Source organism: Hypomesus nipponensis, chromosome 17, assembly GCF_054491055.1.
Source record: "Hypomesus nipponensis isolate SF chromosome 17, ASM5449105v1, whole genome shotgun sequence".
Taxonomy (NCBI): Eukaryota; Metazoa; Chordata; class Actinopteri; order Osmeriformes; family Osmeridae; genus Hypomesus; species Hypomesus nipponensis.
In genome coordinates this window covers 2,521,234-2,540,000 of record NC_140377.1, presented here as the reverse complement: position 1 = coordinate 2,540,000, position 18,767 = coordinate 2,521,234, and the positions used below count along the sequence as shown (strand labels likewise).

General features: G+C 47.9%; 1 protein-coding gene and 1 long non-coding RNA gene across 2 annotated transcripts; one reads left to right on the top strand and one right to left on the bottom strand.

Annotated features, from left to right (window-relative positions):
• Positions 1–9,992: 9,992 nt before the first annotated feature.
• Positions 9,993–18,747, bottom strand: LOC146252931 (uncharacterized). Its single transcript, XR_014731654.1, has 4 exons — positions 18,587–18,747; positions 12,305–12,349; positions 11,516–11,671; positions 9,993–10,299 (listed from the first exon to the last, which is right to left on the bottom strand). It is a non-coding gene; the product is annotated as an uncharacterized LOC146252931 (long non-coding RNA).
• Positions 13,716–14,940, top strand: nog1 (noggin 1). The gene has a single exon (XM_084678097.1). It carries the CDS (start codon positions 13,977–13,979, stop codon positions 14,643–14,645), a length of 669 nt encoding a protein of 222 aa, XP_084534223.1. The 5' UTR covers positions 13,716–13,976; the 3' UTR covers positions 14,646–14,940.
• Positions 18,748–18,767: the final 20 nt, after the last annotated feature.

Here is an 18,767-nt window from a genome sequence, read left to right as displayed (position 1 = left end):
CATTTCTATATTTAAATGGCTTAGCCCTGTTACTTGCCTGTGCAGGTATGCATTGAGCAGCATAAGAGTAGAGTTGGCAGGACAGACCAGCCTACATTACAGTGACTAGCAAGCCTGGCGCTAGCTTAATGTCAGCTATTTGTTTTCTTTGGTGGTTCTTTGCGTTCATTAAAATAATTGTGTTTTCTGTGGAGACTGGAACCTCCTCCATCTCCTAATCCTCCTTTTCTTCCTCCTTCTCCTCCTTCCTATCTCCTTCTCCATCTCTTCCACCATCTCCCATTCCTCCTCCTCCTCCTCTTTTCTCTTCGTCTCCTGCTCTTTCTCCTCTATCTCCTTCTTCATCTTGTACTCTTCCCTCCTTGGAACGGTCTGTTGTCTAGGCCAACATCAATCCTGCTTAACTGAGAGGAGGACATAGGTCCTTTCCTCTCTCACTCGACCCCCTTTCTCTCTCTCTTTCTCTGTGTCTCTCTCCCCTTCTTTTTTTCTCCCTCTCTCCCTCGCTCTTCTCTGCGGTCGCTGGCTAGCAGACAGTCTCAGATTCCTGTATGTCTATCAGAGTAATCAGCATTCGCCAGCCAAGAAGATTGAAACAAAGCAGCGCATTGCCTGGCCGAGCCATCTCGCTTGGATGCAGACCTGCAGGGTCTGGGTTCTACCCTGACTGTGTCCTTCCATTGAAACCAGCAAGGTGCAGTTCCAAACCTGACCAACAGGGGGAAAAAAATACAATAAAAAAAGGAACTCCTTCAGCCAGCAGCCACGCACAGGAGACCTGTTGATGTGTCGATCGCCATGGAGACAACAAAAGCACTCCCGCCGTCGTCGTAAAACACAGTGGCGGTCGTTAGTCTGTAAACACGGAGCGGGCAGACTGGTATGATTGGTGGCGGTGAAGCTGGAGTGATTGCTGGTTGCTGTCTTAGACTGCTCTGCTGCGTGTCAGGTCAGCTAGGGGCCCTTAAGTTGCTCATCCTCGTGTGTGTGTGTGTGTGTGTGTGTGTGTGTGTGTGGTGCCATTACTGTGTGTGTGTATGAGTGTATAATGACCTCATATGGACACTGCAGCATGCAGACCTCATGAGGACCAGATACACACAGGACCATGCCCCAGTCAGACATACTGTACTGCATTTGATCTGATTGAATGCATCAGCTGAATTGATTATCGCTGAAAAAGCAAAAAGTTGGTGATCTGATTATTATTTGCTTCTTTGTTTACTTTTCTGGAGATGGACACATTGACAGGCAGACAGACAGACAGACAGACAGGCAGACAGGCAGGCAGAGAGATACACAAAGTAGTGGTACATTCCCAGACTAAACTAAACAATCCATTGGACTGGTGAGTGTTTTCTCACATCCTGTGTTTGACCATTCAAATGCATGTCCTCAGTTAAGTCTCTCTGATTCACTGGGACTAACAAGGAGGTGTTTTCTGTTTACTCAGGGCCTGTTGCTAGGCAGAACAGCAGGGTAGATGTTCACCTCCTGAGTGTATCTGTTCTGGTTGCACCCAGCAGAAGTGACGATTCCCCATGAGGTGCTCATCAGAGATGGTGGCTGTGAAGTGTGACAGACTGACCAACGATGGCAACAACAACAAAATGGGGGGGGGGGGGGGGGCATAGTGCACTCCTTGTTCCTCCCAGAGACGTATATTTGGAAGCGTTGCAAGACTCTTGGAGGGTGGGGGTGGGGGGGGGCCGGGGGAATCAGGTTGTCATTACACATACCTGTGGAGCTCACATCACATTTGCATTTATTCATTTAGCAGACGCTTTTATACCAAGTAGTGTATAAACAGCGAGTGCAGGAAGTGCAATAGATGATCGTCTTCCTGTTCCTCCTCCTCTGCTGCCTCCCTGCTCTCTGGCTCCTTGTCCTCCTTCATCCGTCTCCAGAAAGACCGATGGGAAGCTGTTTCTAGAAACCATGTAGGCCCTACTCAGGCCTTAGTGTATGTAAGCAAATCAGTGGCGTAATGTTTTGAATTTTAAAAGGAATACTTTTGAAATTTAAACACCACCGAATTTGTTGGTTTTGAATTCACCTCTTTAAAATTGAAATATAAATTCAGATCCGAAAAATTCGACCTGAATTTTACTGTTTTGAATTTGAGAAACTTCCATTTCTGAACCTTGAATATTTGGATCAGATTTGTGTTGTTTTTGTTTTTTCGATCGGTGGTGTTTTAATGTTAATATTCAATGTCTTTTGAAATTCAAAACATGATTCACTGATTTGCTTCCACATGAGTGACGTTGAGGAGAGACGAGAATCACAGCTCACCCCCACGCCTCCGCTGACGCGCTGAGGCAATGTGCTGACTTATCACACCTCAGCCAGTAAAACGCTTTAAGAGAATGTTTGTCATTTTGTGGCGGGTGCTCGGAGCCAGTCTTGAAGCTGTCTGTGAGCTCTAAGTGTTGTTCCTCAGAGCATTCTCTTATTAAACACAAAAGTTGTCTTGCGTCGGGCCTGAGGTACACACAAAGCCACCCTGAGACACATAAACACACAAACGTACTAACAACACAGAAAAATCTGCCAGTCTAGACAAGGGCCCCGCTCCAATACTGCGAACGTGCACCCTTCCTGCCTCCTCTTCCCGAGGGCAGGACAGACTGAAGTGCGCGTCATCCTGTGTGTTACCCGTCCAGTCCTGTCAGGTCGGGTATTTCTCAGCGCGAGGGAGGGCTGAACCGTGGGAGTTTTTTAACGAGGCAGTGGAATGGATAACGTTTAGAGGGGGGGAGGAGTGGCTGGTGGAGGGAAAGGGAGAGGGGGAGAGAGAGAGGGGGGGGGGAGAGGGGGGGGCGTAGAGGCTGGAGGGTATCGCCAGAGTGAGAGAGAGTCCCAGTCGCCAGCCCTCCTCTCCACACCTCATCACCCTCCCCGAGGAGGAGGGAGAGAAGGGGGGGAAGGAGGTAAAGAAAGTCAGACCTGGAATGATAGTGGCAGAACGACAGTTATTATCATGTGTCTGGTGCTCCTCTCACTTTCACCCCTACATGGGGAAAATATAGACTTCACAAGTTACCCCAGCCGTATTGTAAAATGTATAATTCACCAGAACTGTCCTAACTACAGGTTACAGTGAATGTTCTCGCTGATGAGACGCCACCAGCCGAGTTTACACACAACAGCTAGATGGATCGAGCAGTTATATAATGAGATGTGTGTAGACGTTTTCAAACTGGCAAAGATTGCAAATCTCTCCTTTTTCCTTTCTCCTCCTCTCTTTCCCTCTCTCCTCTCCTATTCTCTCAACTCCTCATCTCTCCTCTCCTCACTCCTCAGCTCTCTCCTCTGCTCTCTTCACCTCTCCTTTCTCTTTCCTCTCCTCTCCATGCGTGTCTCCAGATTTTCCTGTTGACAGTAATATAGCTATCTGGTTTCTCTGCAGTAGCATGGCTTGTGGCACCAGCACATCTTGCACTGTCATCAATGCCACTGTTCATTAGGACACTTGCCCTGTACACACACACACACACACACACACACACGTACACAAGCACACATACACACAGACGCTCACGCACACACATGTGCACATTCACACACACACACACACGTACACACACACACAGACTGAAGGATTAGTATTTAAGAACTGCAGCCATAGCAACTGGAATTCCATCTCGTCCAATTTTTCCCGGAAAAACTCTTCTCAGCTGTCCCAGAATGCACCTTGGCATGGTGTTTGGGTTTCATGCTTCCTCTTAGAAGGAAGTGAAATCAAAACTTGAAGGTATTTTCCAGTCGTTGAAAAATTAGCGGAGTTAGACAGTGAGGCCCAGACCTCATCAGATTAAACAGATCATATTCTATCCATAAATCACAAACACATAAAATCAAGCTCAAACCAGACTGGGTACGCTTCTTCCCATATCGAACCATGAAGGGTTTAACAAAGAGATAAACATTAAGATCTAACTCAAATCTTTACAAAAATCGGAGAGATCTCAGGCTGTGTCCTGATAACGTCCGAGAACTACAACTCCCATGAGGTAAATCTCCATTTCCTGGTTTAACCCATACAGACAAGGTTCCAGCCAGAGCGGACAGAATTGGCTCATCTGTGGTTTCATCAGAAAAGGCCTTCTGAACCCTGGCTCCCTTCTGTCTCCATCTCGTCATCTTGGTGATTTGTTAGTTAGTTTATTAGTAATGAGTTGAATTCCACATTGGAGCGTCTCACAGAAGATGACATAGGGTCCAGCTCAGACTGGTTCCTCACACAGCTTTGCCATTAGAGCAGATGAACGGGGTGTGTGTGTGCCTGTGTGTGTGTGTGTGTGTGTCTGTGTGTGTGTGTGTGCCTGTGTGTGTGTGCCTGTGTGTTTTTGAGGTATTTGCCATCATCAGCAAAAAAAAACACTATGTGCTCACACACATGCGATGACACAAATTCACACACGCTCACCCAAGTGTACAAACACACACACGGATTTAAGGAATCTCTAAAATGAGGATAAGGCTGCATACCTTATATCACTTGAGAACAAATATTTAAGAGCAGTCCCCCGCCCCCTAAATACCTCTGGGGATGCTGGGACACTAAACCAATTTATCTAAAAGTTTAGTTTGTTTTAACCCTTATGCTGCCTTCGGGTCACATGACCAAAAGGTTCATAACGAACCATCGTTGTGTTTACCCAATTTTACCCAGTACAAAAGCAAATAAAAATAATTTTCTTTTAACCTTCGCAATGTGGGGGGTCTGAGACAGCCCAATGGTTAAAAGAAAATGCTTCATTTAGTTTTTGTATGCGGTAAAGTTGTTGCAAACGACGGTGGGTCACAATGACTGATGGGTCAGAATGACCCGAAGAGAACACAAGGGTTAAGAAAAACAGCCATACAGTCGTCAGCTGTATATCTGTGCACACACACACAGACACAGACACACACAGACACAGACACACAGACACACACACACACAGGCCAGGACAGTGATGAGCCCAGCTCACTGATTCTAGGAGCACTGGCATACTTCAGATTCACTCAGCCTTCCTAAACACGTGTTTGGCAACTGAAGTCGCAAAGGGGAGCACTTGGGTCTAATGGTACCTAAAGCAACATACTGACTGGGATTTGAAACTGCAGACTGTCTATATGTATTCAAATGTTCTACCACTGAACTAAGCCCATCATGGAGGAAAGCTGCTGATGTAACTGTGACCAGACATCACACGACCTGCCTTTCTCTGAGTACAGGATTGGTAAGTCATATTAGTCTATACCCGTCCTATTCAACTTGCATAGCTATATGTAACCTGGTACATTCCATCAATATTTAGTTTAAAACCTACAGTATGTATATTTCAACAGATGGTTTCACAATTGGTTTTGAATACAGTTTTAACACAGTAGAAGACCTTGACAACCCCCCCCCTCCCCTCCTGTCCTCTCCTCTGCCCTCTCCACACCAGCTCTCTCCTCTCCTTTCCAGGACAATCCCTGTATTGTCCTGTGTGTCTGTGGGGTTAGTGGATTTATACGAATGATTGCTGACTGAGCTGGAACCGCCACAGTGGAGAAAGAGTGTTCAGGTCAGGGAGAGAGGGAGGATAGGAGGAAGAGAGAGGGAAGGATGGAGAGGAAGATAAGAAAGACAAAGAGGGAAAAGAGACAAAGGGATGCAAAGAGAGAGGGAGAGAGAGAGAGGGAGAGAGAGAGAGAGGGAGGGAGGGAGGGAGAGGGAGGGAGGGAGGGAGGGAGGGAGGGAGGGAGGGAGGGAGGGAGGGAGGGAGGGAGGGAGGGAGGGAGGGAGGGAGGGAGGGAGGGAGGGAGGGAGAGGGAGAGGGAGAGGGAGGAACAGCGAGGTAGGAGTCTGAAAACAGGGATGAGTTCCAAATGGTTAATGATAGAATAAACATCCAGGGAAGTGATCCAGAGGGCTGACTGTGGCTAACCAGTCGTGGTCACCTGACGACAGATTAGATCCTCTACTCCACTATCCGCCTCTGTTCCTCCATCACATCACCCCCCACAACCTCCGTCTCTGGACCCCTCCATCCTTCATCTGTCCACACCCCCTGCTCGGTTCATTGATAGAGGAGCAGTATTCGGTGGACATAAGGTCACTGATTGTATTAGATTTGATTCCTGGTAAATGAATAGAATGTTACCACGGCAACCACAGCACTAAGCCTTGCCATGGCAATGACAGGATGGAGGGGGGATAGGAAAGAGAAAAGGAGGAAGGGAAGGATGGAGAGGGGAAGATCGGGGGGGGGGAGGGAAGGAGGGAGGGAGGGAAGATCGGGGGGGGGGGAGGGAAGGAGGGAGGGAGGGAGGGAAGATCGGGGGGAGGGGGAGGGAGGGAGGGAGGGAGGGAGGGAGGGAGGGAGGGAGGGAGGGAGGGAGGGAGGGAGGGAGGGAGGGAGGGAGGGAGGGGGAATTGGGATGAGAGGGGTGGGGAGACAAGGAAGGAGAGAGGCTGTAAAGGAAAGTAAGATGGGGGGGAAGGAAGGAAGGAGAGAGGGGGAGGCCTCAGGCTGCAGGAGGCATTCCTCTGTGCCACTGTCATGGGGAAGACAGGAGAGGAGGAGAGGTGATGAAGGGGGTGAGAAGAGGAGGGGAAAGGGAGAGGAGGGGAGAGGTGGGGAAGGAGGAAGTAAAGGAGGAGAGGGGGGTGAGGGGCTTGGCATGGAGGGTTAGAGAGTTAGGAGGGGGGGCAGACAGCGACAGTGTAGCTGGCCAGGAGGACTCCCTAAGGACTGGAGGGATGTCTGGGGGACAGGAACCTGAGAGGAAAGTTTCTCCCCCTCCCCTCCTCACCGTCCAGCCCAGAGTCCCCCCTCCCCTCCCCCATAGCTTCGAGTCTGACTGGTAAAACAACAGTTCTGGCTCCATCTTCTACTCTCCTACTGGACACAGTTCCTCACCCTTCCCCCATCTCTGTTTACCCCTCCTCCTCTCTCTACTTTTCCACTGTCTTCCTGTAAATACAGTCTCCTCTCGTCTCTCCTCCCTACCTCCCTCTGTACCACCCCTGCTGCATCAGAGATGTGAGGACTGACTCCAGTCCAGCAACACAGCCAAGGTGAGGATTCCAGAAAGCGTGAGGCTCAAAACAGCAGCCGTGAAGCCATCTTGGCTCCCTCTGTCTCCCTCCCTCCCTGGGTGGAGCCAGCAGAGTGGGGTCAGCAGAGTGGGGTCAGCAGGGCGGAGGCAGCAGAGCGGAGGCAGCAGAGCGGAGGCAGCAGAGCGCAGGCAGCAGAGCGCAGGCAGCAGAGCGCAGGCAGCAGAGCGCAGGCAGCAGAGCGCAGGCAGCAGAGCGGCAGTAGTAGAGGGACCATAAAGAGTGAAGGCAGAGAGCCTGGGTGGCAGAGTGAGGCAGGGCATGGGGCCTCCGTGGCTGGCGCCTGTAATCGTACCTTGCCATTCATCAGCCAGAGATATTAATAATAGCAGCACATCTGGAAACACTTTACTGTCCCTCACTCAGCCCCTCCCTCCCTCCCTCCCTGCCAGGCCAGGCCAGGCTGCTGCTGTCCAGCCTGGAGACCCCCTACCTCCCCTACCCACCCCACCTACCCCCTACCCACCCCACCTACATCCTACCACACCTACCCCTTTTTACTCTACGATTCTCCTCTTCCCATCCCATCTTTTTCTTTTCCCCTCTCTCTCTCAGTCTCTCTCTCTCAGTCTCTCTCTCTCTCAGTCTCTCTGTCTCTCTCTCTCAGTCTCTCTCTCTGTCTCTCTCTCTCTGTCTCTCTGTCTGTCTCTCTGTCTCTCTCTCTGAGTCCTGGCTCCTCTCATCATGGAAGCACATCAGGTACTGTGATGTTTGGTGAGTGATAACAAAAAGGAGACGAGGCCTCGTCCGCTTCAGGGGAACCAGCTAGCACGTGACATCACATCTGCATGACATCACACCTGCATGACATCACACGTAACGTCACTAAGATTCCTGGACAGATGCGGTCCATTCTCTGGACACTTGGGGAGGGCGAGTGTTGTTTGTGTGTGTGTGTATACGGTGGGGGGGGGGGGGGGGGGCACATGGATCAAATACATGTGCAGACACACATACACAAGAAGTCCAGGTAGGCCGTGGAGCACAGCTGTGAAGCTAAATAAGCAGAGCAGAGCTGGTGTGATGGATGACTCTGCAGTCCATTACTGCTGCCTGGCACGGTAATGAAGCATGAGGGAGGGTGTCGAGAGACGGAGGGAGAGATGGAGGGAGAGAGATGGAGGGAGAGCTTGAAGGGATGTAGACATGGGTAGAGACATGGAGTCTTCTCTCAAGAGCTAGGGAGGGAGGGAGGGAGGGAGGGAGGGAGGGAGGGAGGGAGGGAGGGAGGGAGGGAGGGAGGGAGGGAGGGAGGGAGGGAGGGAGGGAGGGAGGGAGGGAGGGAGGGAGGGAGGAAGGGAGGGAGTAAAGAGAAGAGGGAGGGGTGAGATAGGTAAGTGTGTATAGCTATGACACAGGAGTCAGTGTTCATGTGTGTGGATTGTGTATATGTGTGAGTATGTTAATGTGTGTGTGTGTGTGTTTGAGTTGTGTGTGTGTGCTCCCCCACCTACTCCCAAGGACTCAGCTTCTCTCAGCCTCTTATTCACACATCATAAATCAATAGAACCCGTCCTTATGTGAGTCCATCTTTCTCTCTCCCCGTTCTCTTCTCTCTTTCCCCTCCCTCGTTCTCTTCTCTACCTCCTCCCTCTCTCTTCATCTTCCCTCCATATTGCTTTAGTTGTACTTGAGATGGGATTCATTGCAGACACAGAACACATTCTCTGTGTGGATATACAGGCTTGATAGACATAGCAGATCACCTGATGGCTATCATAAGCCTGGGACATCTGGGAGTAGAAATCAAATGCTCATTCTCCAGTCTCCCATTTAGTGTTTTGCGCTCATGATAATAGCCTGACCTGGCAGTAGCAGGACCTGTCATAGGGATGTTGATGTCTGTGGTGGTAAACTTGAGATGAGGTGCCCTAAGTGCTTTTCTGCGGTTGTTGGTGAACCCAAGAGAGAACAGTCCAGCTGTTCATCTGGTCTCTCTCTGTGGGAGGTACCGCTCAGGCCCCATCGTGGAAAAAAAGAGCTGGGAGGGGTTTTTCTCTGTGGTAAATAAGGTCTTTTAGAGCGCCATCGGCACTACAGTGTGGTTGTGTGTTAGCTTGGCAGAGACTGCTGTGACATCATGACTGTTGACCCACCAGCAGATGACTGATGCACCAGTTTTGGCTCTCCTCCTCCTCCTCCTCTGCCTCCTTCTCTTCTGCCTCCTTCTCCTCTGCCTCCTCTTCTGCCTCCTCTGCCTCCTTCTCCTCTGCCTCCTTCTCCTCTGCCTCTTTCTCCTGCTCAAATTCCTCCATCCCCAACTCCTCCTGCTCCTCCTCATGTTTCAGGCACCGGGTCTGCTTCTCCATCATCACTCTGTACTCTTCATCGTCCTCGCTCGCTGCTTCTCTCACTCTCTCACTCACCATCACTCTGTACTCTTCATCGTCCTCGCTCGCTGCTTCTCTCACTCTCTCACTCACCATCACTCTGTGCTCTTCATCGTCCTCGCTCGCTGCTTCTCACTCTCTCACTCACCATCACTCTCCCTTTCTCTCCCTTCATCTTGTTCTCTCTCTTTCGTTCTCTCTCTCCTTTCCTCAAGGGTGTGTGTCCTTTAATGAAGCAAGTGTTTCTGAGCGTAGTGTGTGTGTGTGTGTGTGTGTGTGTGTGTAGGGGGGCTGTCTGCACGGTTCACAGCAGACCTCTGTCACCTACTGGACCACCAGAGAGGGGAGGACAGCTGGCAGGGAGACAGGAGACAAGCAGTCAAGGAGACATGAGACAGGGAGACAAGCAGCCCCAGCCCTCTTTAATGAACCCAGGCATGGCGAGCTAAACAGAACCGTTCAGTGTGAACATGTCCTTTAGACTTTCCCAGGGCCGGCAGTCAGGACAACACTGCCGAGCACAAATTTTACTCATCATTAAAATAAATAATTGCACTATCGTCCCTGTATTATTGTTGTTCACACTTTACAAGTCCCACAAACCTGCATACACCAGCCCCATGCTCAGTAAACACTCATCTGTTAAGTAATTTGCTTCTGAGGAGAAGCCCGAGGGCAGTGCTTCTTGGACTGAAATAACACTTCTTTTTTTCCTAAAGGTACACTGCTGCTGGGTTAGATAGACTTGTTTGAGAGTTTTGTTTTGTTGTTTTTTTGTCTTGAGGTGTTGAATATTGAGATGACTCTCAGGGCAGCCCAGGCCAGGAGCTGGGGTGTAGACTTGCCTCTGGGACAATGTTGCCCTGGTGATAACTAGAATAAAACACATAAACTGCAATTGTCGATTTGATAGATTTAGCATTGTGTTCATGCTGTTTGTAGTTTATATTTGACACTTAACATTATTTAAGATAAAAACACTAAAAATATGGAAAAACAAAACAAAAATCGCAATTTGATTGCTGATTTAATGACTCTGAGCGTACCTGCATGTCTCCTGTCAGCTGGTGCACATACATACACACACACACACACACAGAGACACACTCACTCAGAGACAGACACACACCTCCTGTCTGCTGGTGCACATACACACACACACACACACACACACAAACCCACACATCACACACACACAGACAGATCTCAGAGTGATTATTGCAACCAGGAGCTCCTAGATGATGGAGCAGCCATGGAAAAAATGCTAAACAAACTACCAAATTACATAGCTTTGCCATGCCAGGTAAACAAACCCCACTAACCCCATCTCTCCCTGTCTCCCTCTTGACTCACCCCATCTCTCCCTCTGTCTCCCTCTTCTCTCCCTCTCCCTCCCCCATCTCTACTTCTCTCTTCTTCTTTTCTGTCTTCTCCTCTCCATTTCCCCCTCTCTCTCTCTCTCTCTCTCTATCTCCTTCCCTCTCTCTCTCTCTCTCTCCTTCCCTCCCTCTCTCCTGTTTGTGTGTATTCAGCTTGCTGGCTGTGTGGGCCCCCCATTAGAGCTGGGTGTGAAAGTGGAATTGAGGTGGAGGGAGGGAGGGAGGGAGGGAGGGAGGGAGGGAGGGAGGGAGGGAGGGAGGGAGGGAGGGAGGGAGGGAGGGAGGGAGGGAGGGAGGGAGGGAGGGAGGGAGGGAGGGAGGGAGGGAGGGAGGGAGGGAGGGAGGGAGGGAGGGAGGGAGGGAGGGGGTGGGTGGGGGTACCCCCACCTTCAGTGTGTGTTTGTTGCCACTTCTCTTTAATTGTAACCACACAAAGTTTCCATGAATGGGCCTGCCTGGAAGCCACCTGCAGAGTACCCCCCAGCTAACTAGTACTGTCTCAGCTGACTAGTGCAGTACTGTCTTGAGCCGACTAATGTGACTTACTCCCTAAACCTCATCACTAACCTGCCTGCTAACTGTCACCAGCCAACAAGTGGTATCTCTAGCTAACTAGTACAGCTAGATAACTGGTACAGCTAAATAACTGGTACAGCTAGATAACTGGTACAGCTAAATCACTGGTCCAGCTAGCAACTGTCTCCACTTACCTAGAATCACAGAAGTAAACTGCCTGCTGTTGGTTCACACTCCGAGGGCGTGTTCAAACCCAGAGCCGTCTGGGGCAGCCATGTTTCTCCAGATTCTTCCAGATCATTGTCTACCGGTGTTGAAGGTGCCTGGCAGGAGAGCTCTGGTCTCCGTCACTAAATGAGAAAGCAGCAGGGAAGACCAGGCCGGCGAGGCCCCAGACCTAGTCATTTGAAACGTTTATCCCCTGAGCACTCCTACTCTAACTGCCTCTGCAGCTCTCTCAAGGACCAGACCCTGAAAAAGATCATTAGCTTGGTTGTTTTACTAGCAGAGGAAATTGACTCTGGTCTAGTTTAAGAATGGGAGAAAAAAAAAATATATATATATTCCCACTTAAGCAGGCGTCTGTCTGAACGAAGCATCCTGTATTTTTCAAGGTGAATGATTCACTACCTGAAGGTTTACTCCTGATAAAACAGTAGGGATCTGACAAAGGAGATGAAGAACAAAAACAACAGAAGGTGGAATGAGCCTGAAAACCTGTCCTTCAGCATAATGAGAGCCACATTTTGATTGGAGCCCCAGCACACATACGCAATCGTCACTGCCGAGGACGTGGGACTCAGCTACCTTACAGCTGCCACTGAGTGTAAATATGCTCTAATAAGTCGAAGGCTGACTGCGTCTCCTGTTGATAGTGACTCTGGGACCTTCTGTAGTAGAGCTGGTTTGGGACTGTTCTGTTCAGGTGACCAGGAGCACGTCTCTATCAAGCGTTCTCAGACAAATGAACCATGCTACCATACCTGTGTACGTTGTGAAAAGGGGTGCTGCTGCTGCTGCTGCTGCTGCTGCAAAAGGAAAATCACAACATTTGAAACACTTGAAGCACCCTCAGAAACAAATACTTAGAAGAGTAACACTGACAGAACACCACACACACTAAAACTTTGTTCTCAATTTGCAAATAGCTTAGTTTCATATTGCGAATATTGCATTTTATACTGTAGCCCGTCTCAACACACACTATCTACACACACCTACAGTAGACTACACACACACACACACACACACACATACACCACCTGGTGAATGAGCTCTAAATTGAAACAGCAGTGCATCTGTCAAGAGCCCTTGAGTGATGCTTTATGATACGTGCTGGTCAGATGAAAAATAGAGAGTTGACATTTTCCAGACTTTTCACCATCGTGTGACCGTAAACTAAATGAGACGTGTGCCGAGTCGCTCGAGTGAATTAGCTCATTGAAAATGAACACTGACGCATTTATCTGCGAAGGATGGCTTGAAGCTGATGTAGCCGCAGGTAAGTTCTTCCATCAAATTATTCTCAAAGAATGATTCTCTGAACATTTGAGCTGAAACAGTTTTGCTAAATTGTGATACTTTCCATGGCTGCAACTGCCTACCGCTCGGCCCCGTATTTGTTTATTTGGGAGTTATTTTGGCCGCAGTTTTATTGAGAGGTAGGCTACCGCCTGGCACGGCATGGCAGCACACTGAAATATTGTCCTTGTCCGACAGACACAAACAGAGTAAACTCTTAATTAGGAAAATAAACTGATGTTTGTGGACAGTCTTTCTTCATTAAAACTCACCGTATTTTACTTGCAAGATTAATGGTGCCTGTCATCGAATTTGACGGCTAAGGGCAATTAGCCTAATGATTGAACTAAATCTATTTTCCATAGCCATGTGTGTACAATTGATTGTAATCAATACAAAAATATACAAATTAATAAATGTGTTAAAAGTGTAATTATATGTGCAATATAGGCTGTATTTTTTATGTACAAGACTATCATTATTTTCATGAGGGGAAATCGATTGTCATCATGGTGTCTTTGAGAAGGTATGAAGTCGGATGAACCGACAGAGGGCGAACGGAATACAAAGTGACAGACCACTTCTTTCCTCCCCTCCTCTCCCCATCCAGGGAGAAGGAGGTGTTGGGAATCTCCTAACAAACACACATTCAGATGAGCGTGTGCATTACATCACAACCCGCGAGCATATAATGGACACACGGGGCAGGTTACCCTCTCAGCGTTCAACGAATCGTTAACGGAACATCATGCCTCTACCCAGCGCGAGAGCTTTGACAAGTGAACATATGAAGCTGGGAACGCACGCAGTGGCGCACGAGACGCATAGTTGCTGATGCCGCTGAACTAACGGTCACATACAAGGAAGATTAAGTGTTGCTGGTACTTATCCGCTTTTAATATCGGAGGGAGAATAACAGTTTTCACAAATAATTCTGCAGTTGGGCGAAAACAACGTTTTTTTTTTTCTTTCAATTTACCGGGGTGGCACTTCAAGAAGAGGGCTATACAGCCTCTCCAAGTCGAACTAAGCTGGAGACGGTTTGCCTTCTGCGCCCACCACGCGATAACGCACCACACCGTCTCATTGGTGGTAGTCTCGATTATCATAAGATAAAAATTGTGCGTGACCGAAATGGATCAGTCTCTGCAGTTTGTGACTCTCTACCTGCTGGTGTTGTCCCTGGGGCTGATGGTGGAGGACAGCGTCTGTCAGCACTACTACCTCCTACGTCCTATCCCCAGCGACACCCTGCCGCTTGTGGAACTAAAAGAGGACCCAGACCCCGTCTTCGACCCAAGAGAAAGGGACCTTAACGAGACCGAGCTCAAAGCTGTGTTGGGGGAGTTCGACGCCAGGTTTCTGTCTGTCACCCCACCGGAGGACAAGTACACCGGGAACGAAGATCTGGACGACGTCGAGGTTGAGTTAAAGCCCGGCGGAGCGATGCCAAAAGAAATCAAAGCGATGGATTTTGACATTCAGTTTGGCAAAAAGCAAAAGCCGAGTAAGAAACTCAAACGGAGGCTGCAGCAGTGGCTGTGGTCTTATTCGTTCTGTCCGGTAAGATACACCTGGACCGACCTCGGGAACAGATTCTGGCCCCGGTACGTTCGTGCGGGGAGTTGCCTTAGCAAAAGATCGTGTTCGGTACCGGAGGGTATGGTCTGCAAACCGGCGAACTCGACTCATCTCACGGTACTGAGATGGCGATGTATCCACAGGCGGGGGGTGTTGAAATGTGCGTGGATACCTGTCCAATACCCCATCATAACAGAGTGCAAATGTTCCTGCTCGAACTGAAATTAAACGACTGCCTTTCCCCAGAATAAATTATGATCATCATTTGTGATTTATATTTTTTTGTATGCACTACCGAGTGTAGGAATGTATTGTTTGTATATCAGGCGCCTTTCAATTATAACTTCTTGTACAAAGTCAGTATTACATGTAACCAGAGTCAACTATATTTGTGGAAAAAATGGTTAGCCTATTAGGCATATCTTTTTTGTTCGTATTTATGGAGACGGCGCGTGGCACCGTTAAAGACTGGTTTCTGTCTATCGACCTCAGATTAAATATGGATTATTGTATTTTCAACGGTTTATCATGTAAATTAAGAGACCTGCTATTTATTCTTTGTATTCATATAATAAACTGTCACTGAAATGATTCATACTAGATGTACAGCGTTGTGTGGGCTCTTTTATCCATGGCAACCTCTCAAAAACTCGTTGGTCCTTGGCGCCTTTACATCGCTCCTCACAGCAGTGGTGGATCCCCAATCGGTATAGCCTACTTTTAAACTCACTTTTCGGAAGGAAAAAAATTCCAACCCTTTTTCTCTTTTTCAATGTTTTTATTTATTACTTAACTTTCACAGAGAAGGTTCACAGTTACCTTTTATATATTTATTTATTTATTTACAAAATCCTGTTAATCCCTGGCGGTGCCTGCAGCGGAGAAGTTAAGTGACCGGCTGGAATTGCATTGACCAAGGATTGGTGCTCATGCGTTCTGGTCTATTGGTGACGCGTGGGAGATCAGCGCACGCTCACACTCGTGGAGATCGAGTTGCCAATATCTTTATCGAGACTTGTCATATATTCTCAAAATGTTTAAATTAACTATCAACTCTCATCAACAAAATGTCCTAAAAAACATTTTGCCAGGTTTATTTACTGTAATCAGAGGCTAGGCATTAGTAGCCACCCTTAGTATCATTGTGTAGGCCTGTAGGCTACTGTTATCCACATGTGACATGTAAGTCCTATAATGATAGAAAAGCCATCTACTCTTATCCCCATGTCATGTAATGACAGCTACTTTTATCCATATGTTGTATCTATTGGGATGGCTACTCTTGTCCACGTGTTTAATGATAAACAGTGATAACTCCTCTTATCCACAAGGACAGAATACCACTGACCACTTCTGCAATCATCACCCTATCATCACCTTATCACTGTAAAACCATCTGCTTTTCATCACAACACTCAAGATCACACACACACACACACCTTTGCACACACACCGCTTGCTGTCTCTACAAGCCTATAACAACTCTCGCTGTAGATAAAGGGCCAGTGATTCATGGCAGATGCTGCTGACAGGCCTCTCACTTCACTTTCATCTCCTCAACCCTCCTCTCCATTTGTAGCACAGCAGGAGATGGCTAGCTGCAGACAAGCCCGGTAGAAGCTAGCATGCTAGCTGAAGACAAGCCCGGTACAAGCTAGCATGCTAGCTGAAGACAAGCCCGGTACAAGCTAGCATGCTAGCTGCAGACAAGCCCGGTAGAAGCTTGCATGCTAGCTGCAGACAAGCCCGGTAGAAGCTAGCATGCTAGCTGCAGACAAGCCCAGTAGAAGCTAGCATGCTAGCTGCAGACAAGCCCAGTAGAAGCTAGCATGCTAGCTGCAGACAAGCCCAATAGAAGCTAGCATGCTAGCTGCAGACAAGCCCAATAGAAGCTAGCATGCTAGCTGCAGACAGGGAGAGCATGAGCTATGGAGAGAAACCACCTGAAATATCCAACCTAAGGTATACAGTGTAGTCTCATCAAACAGACCTGACCACTGCTTTCACACAGTTGTCAGTTAGTTTGCAGCGTCTGTGGATAGCCCCAAGGACCTCTCAAAGTCACACTCTGCAATACAGACAGACCTTACGTATAATCTGGTGTTTTCATTCATTCCGCCAAACATCTTCACATTTACGACGGAACAAAAACTGCGCGTTTAACTCCTACTTTCCGAGTCAAAGTGATGGTTTAATACGATCCAACATCTTTTCCAGGACAGCCCAGACACTATAATCCTCTTGTCATTTTAAATACCCTGCAATGACATTTTACATTCGATTCATTCAGCAGATGATTTTTTTTCTCCAAAGAAACAGACAAACACGAGAGAAGGTCAAGGATCCGAGTGTACAGAAGATTACGCGTAAAGCTAGAGAGAGTTGTGTCTGAGGTGTGGTTGCTTTGCGATGTTGCTGGTATCAAACCATTCCTCGACTCTTGACGAAAACACTTCTGATCCTTACTGCTGTCCTTTCAAAACGCTTTGTATAAAAATGTCTGCAAAATGAATGAAATGTAAATGCGATGTCGATGCAGGAGAGAAGATGCCAGGTGAAACCGACCGAGTGGTGGTGAATACATAAGAGTGTGAGAGACTTATATTTACCTTTCTCTCTGTAGATGTTTGCCCCCCTTTCACCATTCCACTTTATATCTGCCCTCCATCTTTTATTTTCCTTCTCTCTCTTTCTCATCTCATCCTACGTGTGTATTATGTCCTTCCGTGTGTGTGTGTGTTTGCCTTAGGTGTGTGTTCGCCTGCTCCAGACTGGTATCGGGGGGAGATGGATGTGTGTGTGTGTGTGTGTGACCTCAGGTAACATGATTATGGAACACACACCAGTAAAACAAGAATGGAGAGGCTCCCTGGTGCCCAGCAGTCTGCCCACTGGGCAGGGCTCTCCAAAGGGGAGGGGGAGGGGAGACAGGGGGAGAGTGGAGGGACACGGGATGTTGGGGGAGAGAGGTAGAGAGTGGAGGAGGAGGTTGGGGGGGAGGGGGAAGAGAGTGGTGGAGAGTGTTTGGACAATTTATATATAAAAACAAAACAAGCAACTGCTTCTGTTATCCAGGAGTTAAGTTCCATCTAAGTTTATACTGGAATGCTGAAGACAGTCAAACTGTGTATGTGTGTGTGTGCGTATGAGTGTGTGTGTGTGTGTGTGTGCGTAATGAGTGTGTGTGGAGTACTAGGTGTTGACAGGAGGGTTGGTGCCTGTTAATACCAGCCCACAGGACGCATAACTGCCAATACCTCTTGCAGTCCTCTTTCTTTCTCTTGTTCTCACCCTCTCCATATCTCCCTCCCTCCCCCTTTCTGTTTCTCTCTCCACACACACACACACACACACACACACAAACATTCACTCAGTGGGGTGCACATTAGAACACTGGGCTTTGCTGTGTGTAGAGTCTTCCAGTCCGAGTCTGTGCCCAACTCTCTAAAGCTTGTAGCCACTAGCAATCCATAAACCTAACAATCTCTGTAGCTTCAGGTTCATATGACTACTGTGATTTTCTTTCCTTTCTTTCACTCTTTCTATTTTATATTTTACTCACTCTGCTTCTTTCTCTCCATCTCTGTCTGTTTCTCTCTTTCTTCTTTCTTTCTTTGCTTTTTTTTTCAATTTCCCATATTGGTCCTTCCACACTTTACCATGTCCAGCTCCTTACATTTGCCTACATGTTTCAGATAGCTCATCTTATCAAAAAGAACAATGCTCTGTAACCGTGCCAACAGCAATATAATTTTATGATATACAGGAATCTCTTAATCTTGCCTGATGTATAGACTATTTACAACCGTTTCCACTTCGCAGTCCACTTGCATAGCTCAAGCATTTTAGCACCCCCACTACAACACATCCGTTCACTTAATTCACGTTTATCACATGTTAAACAACACCACTGGAGCCAAACGGTTCGAATTCAAGGCAAAAATGTATTTGAGCGATCAAAGAAGACAAAAAGGCCATCAGTGCCACAGTAAGTAAGCACACATTGTAAAGAGAGGTTACACATATGACCAATTATCTACATGTTAACATTAACGACTCGCAAAGCAAGCCCAATACATTTTAATTTAGCAAAACATTAGCTAGCTAGCCTAGCTAATGTAACTACTCAAATCCGTTAGCAACTGTGTGTCTAGATCAATTACCTTCGTAATTGTTGATGTACTCGAAATGTACAATGTGAACCCCTTTCCCCTCTTGCTTGAAGGGCGGCAACATAGAATCCAATGTACATTGTCATTTTGGGGAAAAAACGCGAACTCCTTTAAAAAAAAAAAACGGAGAACTCGCGTAACTGCTAGCTACCGGAAATTGTTGACCTGATTT

Bases quoted from the DNA above. Each gene is read 5' to 3' on its own strand.
- nog1 (XM_084678097.1), top strand. From the start codon at position 13,977: ATGGATCAGTCTCTGCAGTTTGTGACTCTCTACCTGCTGGTGTTGTCC.